This window comes from Sinocyclocheilus rhinocerous, unplaced genomic scaffold (genome assembly GCF_001515625.1).
Source record: "Sinocyclocheilus rhinocerous isolate Xijiao unplaced genomic scaffold, SAMN03320098_v1.1 scaffold34189, whole genome shotgun sequence".
Taxonomy (NCBI): Eukaryota; Metazoa; Chordata; class Actinopteri; order Cypriniformes; family Cyprinidae; genus Sinocyclocheilus; species Sinocyclocheilus rhinocerous.
This window is the reverse complement of record NW_015639686.1, coordinates 1-5,028: the sequence shown is the minus strand read 5'-3', so window position 1 is coordinate 5,028 and position 5,028 is coordinate 1. Positions and strand designations below refer to the sequence as shown.

Sequence of the window (5,028 nt, the reverse complement as noted above, 5' to 3'; positions counted from 1 at the left end):
CCAAAGAGAATGTTACGTTCTGAGTCAGTGAATCTCTTAGTGGTCCCGCGGACGTACCGGAAAACGAGAGGAGACCGCTCCTTTGCGGCCGCTATTCCTAGGCTGTGGAATGGTTTACCTCATTATATCCGGCAGTGCCCCACTATTAAAGAGTTTATGCGACATTTAAAATCTTATTTTTTTTACCGTGGCGTTTGAGCATACATGAGTGCGGTGTTAGTGGTGAAACTGGTTTTTACCAATTGTCCCATTGAGTCTGAGGTTTTATTTGGGTTTGTGTGTTGTTATGATATAGTACTTGAAAGTGTTTTTTATTGTTATTCTGCACTGTCTCATGTACAGCACTGTGGTCAACATTTGTTGTATTAATATGTGCGCTATAAATAAAGTGAACATTGAACATATATGTTTAAAGCACATCATTGTGTGTCTTTAAGCAATGACATTCTGCAGTTGTGTTTTGTGGAGAGGATAGTTTCTCATCATGACCTCTGATTATCTTTTCTTATCATTGGTCTATTCAAACTTTGTATCCATGGTTCTTTCATGCTGTGTAGTTTTTTTTTTGTTTAGTTTTTTTTTCAGCAAAAATATCCAGCTGTTGGTTTGTGTTTCAGATGTTCCTCCAGCTGAACAAGATGAAATGAAGAGAAAGTCAGTAAAGGAGGGAGAATCTGTTACTTTGGATCCTGGTGTCATGAAAAACACAAATGATTTGATGACGTGGCATTTTAATGGCATTCACATCGCTGAAATCACTTGAAATCCCAGTTGGAGCTGTACAGATGTTCAGTGTAAAGATGCTGATGGGAGATTCAGAGACAGACTGGAGGTGAATCAGACTGGATCTCTGACCATCACAAACATCAATATCGCAGACACTGGGCTCTATAATTTACAGATCAGCAGCAGTGGATTCAGCATCATGCGGACCTTCAGGGTTAATGTCACTGGTGAGTGTAATATACTAATTCAGTGCCTTCACCCTTAAGCAGTTTTAGAATACAGTTCAATATTGTAAAATAATTCCAATAATTTAAAGAAATAACTTTGACTCTATTAGAATATAAGATATTATCTCTCTATATTATCTCTTTCACATGCATATTGTCAAACTTTTTTTTCAGAAAATATACATGTTTGAAGTCTAATGTTATTAGATAAATTCATCAAATTAGTCAGTTTTTTTGTGCTGCTGTACTCTTTCAGCTCATATTGCTGTAACACTGTTTGAGCTGCTCATCCTTAAAAAATTATTAGTTAAAGCAATATTATACAAATAATGATCAAAATATAAAAGTGTAAATATTATCAGTCAAAGATATGAGTAAAGTTGATTATCAGTCACTCTCTAGTAATAATGACTGTCTGTCTTCAGCCGTTCCAGATTCAGGTCTGTCTACAGCTGTTGTAGCAGGAATATGTGCAGGTGGTGTTGTTCTGCTGATAGTGGCTGCAGCTGCTGCTGGTGTGATTTACTATTGCCGCAGACAAAAGGATGGTAAATGTTACATATGGCTGCTTTAAGATGGAAATATTATATTTATTGTGTAAAAGAAAATGTGTTTAGAAAATGTAAAAAATATGTATTTTTATTCGAATTAACTAAAGTCAATGTGTTTAATTGAGTGTATTGTTGTTCAAACAGGCCCCAGCACACAGTCCAGTGATACGGTGAGATACTATGTGCATCTCTGTTTTGAGTTTTCTCTGTTATGATTCAAAAACTAGTAATAACTGTTTATAATAATAAACATAATTTTTCTTTAGAATGAAGAACAGTGGTGTGAAATTTCTTTAATGTTATTAGTACTGAATTTTAAATATTTTTACAAATAATTATTTACAGTACAGCCTTTTTTAGACAGCAAGTGTCTGATTACAACACATCTTAGTATATTGGTAGTAGCATTATCTAGTCTTTTTGTGTCTGTAACTCAAATATTAAATCTGTTCATTTAACATTAAACCTGTTTATTTCACCTTCTGTGAATATGTATTTTTTATTTTTATTTTTTTACAGCAGGATGGTGTGTCGGCCTCTAAACACAAGAATCTTCCACTGACGAACGCTACCAATGAGATATCTCCTAACAAGAATAACACTCTATTGACAAACCCTAATGAGACTTACTCAAATGATAATAACACTCTTTTGACAAACACTAATGAGACTTACTCAAATGATAATAACACTCTTTTGACAAACACTAACGAGAATAACACTCTATTGTTGAACACTACCTGTGAGATAATCAAGTTCCATAATCAAGCTGATATTCGATTTATAGATGATGAAGATGAATTGCCCCCTGATCTGACTGAGAAAGGGGCTGCCAATGACACAATGTAACATTTTATTTTCATACTTTCATTGAAAGTGACAGTGAAAAAAAAAAACTGGAAGAGGAAGATCAGCTGAAGATGCCATTGCTTACAGAGTATTTGTCTCATGATACCAGATTTCAGTCATCAGTACAATTACCAGTGAATTTTCATCTCAGTATCAATTTCAATAATACAGCAACAAAACAAAGCAATACAGTACCAGCAATAGAACAAAAAGTGCTGGATGGATTTTATATAGAGGGTTATTATTAAAGCTGCTAAATTGACCCAGACATGAACAATGAGACATATGCTCCGATTCTGCTCATTTACACTGAGACATACTAATGCACTGATCTGCTCTGACATAAGTTATTTTGTCCCGTCTGTTTACTTCATCGAATGTAACTGATTGTGTTTATACAAATACCTCACAAAGACGGGCAACATTTATTTGACTCCTCAAACACAGTTGCACATGGTAGCTATTATACTGTGAAACACAAGCACTCTTCACAGAGAATGTGCAGTAATGTGCTAATGAGTGTTTGAAGATAGCTGTCAATCAGAAACACTGAGGTACTGAACTTCACTGCTGATAGTTTGGGTGTTGTTACTAGCATTGTTGCTGTTGCTGGAACAGACTGGTATTATGTTGCCATTGCACTTTCCAGACTTTGTATCAAACGTAACCAGCAAGCCCTTGGTAAACCATCTTCATCAGAACTCAGGTCATGACTGACTATGAGTGAAAAAGCTTTTCAGGTCCACTTGAAGGACTTTTCATTTATGTTTGTTAAGATGATGAACAGTGCCTATAAATGGTAATCCTGCACATAGATGTTTTTGTAGATATCTCGCCTCTTTCAATTCTGTTCTTGAAGCATGTTCATCTGTGCTGCTTGTGTCTAAAGGATCCTTAAGGATTTTCTTTCTCAGGTTTATCATGTTCAATGTGTAATATCAGATCTGTTAAGAGATTTAAGTGTCATCGTGGTGCTATTTTTGTGATAACTGTTTGCCATTTCCATGTCAGATGTTGTATAGTTTGCATCAGCCATGGAGTAAATGCCTTAAAGTTGAGCACAAAAACAAGAACACTATTTTCTAAATATATTGTAAGATTATATATTCTATACAATTTTTTTAAATGAAAATGATTGTGAAGGATGTATGTATGTTCATTTGACAGCAAGTGCCATTAAAACAAATGTGATTCACTAATAACCAGGATCTGTGAGTTTGTTGAAAAATTATCTTTGAGTTTGTTATCAGAAATAACTGAATTAAGCTACACTGAATCATTTATAGAGTATCTTTATAAATGTGTACTGCTTGTAGTAGTACACAGTTTATATTACTGTGGACTGGCCATTATCGTGTCATTTAGTGTAAAATGTATTAATAAGACCTTTGACTCATTTGATTCCTATATATCGATGTCTGATTTACTGTGATGTATTAACAGCGCTCCCAATCGGTCAAAGGTAAAACTGTTATTGTTTCAGTTTCGAGTCTGACGACATCACGTGGTCATACGTCATAAGGGGTTGGATGTTTGAAGTTCAAAAAAGACCGCGTACTGTTAACAGAGAGAGCGGTAATAAAACCAAAAGAAGAACAAAGCAAATAGCAGTAATTTATCATACATACAAAAGAAGAAAAAAACAAAAAACAAACAAGGGATAATGAATCGGAATCTGCTGTCATATCATCTTTGTGAAAAATGCTTCGATTTATTTTGATCTCAGTGTTCTTGTCTTTACTCGCAAATGGTAAGACTTTTTATGTTACGATCTGGTGTAGTCAACCATTAAAACGAATGGTGGCCACGTGGGGCCCTAAGCAGCCGCTTAGTTCGCTTATGCCTTGGGCCGGCTCTGATTATGTGTTAAAATTATGCACGAATATTCCCAAACACTATGATAATGTGATCTCTGTGTGAGATACGTGATTGTTGTCATATTTCAAAAAAACAAAAAACAAAATACATATTATAAACACATATTTGTACTACAGTAAAAATTGATGATAAATGAATTTTTCGATTGGAATTAAATAGCAAGTACTTTGAGTGTTTTGTTCATCACATTTATTTCTATATTAAAGCAACATAACTGAAATTATTATTTATTATTTATTTTTTATCAGCAGCACAGCGCATGTGTGTATAACGCGATATCCGCTTTTGATCTCGAGTCATTCTTGAAAAGTGGGACAAAACAGGGTGCAAAATTGAAAAAATAAAACCTTGTACTCAGACTAATGAAACTACATTTATGTATCTTATCTGTACTAAGCTACAGAGCTGTACTCAGACAAATGAAACTACATTTATGTATCTTATATCTACTGAGCTATGCTTTGATACAACCTCCCAACTTTTCTCTTTTTTAACAAAATGTGATTTTTTTACCTTGGACTGTGTAATATAATTTCAGCTTTATCTTTAACAGCATTCAAGATGTTTTTAACATTTCAAAACACATTCTCGTGTTAGCAGACAGATTACACTTTCACATGTGACCAACAATTCCACAACAAATATAAAATATCATAATGAAATATTATCAAAATATTAAACTGACGGAGGTGACAGAACTGACGTAGTTGACACATCTGACGGAGGTGACGAAAACCTGGATTTGTAGTCACTTTAACTATCAAATACATTGAATCAGTCAATTACTGTATTAAAAC

General features: G+C 34.2%; 1 protein-coding gene across 1 annotated transcript; it reads left to right on the top strand.

Annotated features, from left to right (window-relative positions):
* The first annotated feature begins 814 nt into the window (after positions 1–814).
* Positions 815–2,353, top strand: LOC107751543 (putative uncharacterized protein DDB_G0283223). Its single transcript, XM_016567283.1, has 4 exons — positions 815–953; positions 1,379–1,501; positions 1,649–1,674; positions 2,024–2,353. Exons 1-4 carry the CDS (start codon positions 926–928, stop codon positions 2,351–2,353), a joined length of 507 nt encoding a protein of 168 aa, XP_016422769.1. The 5' UTR covers positions 815–925.
* The last annotated feature ends 2,675 nt before the right edge of the window (positions 2,354–5,028 follow it).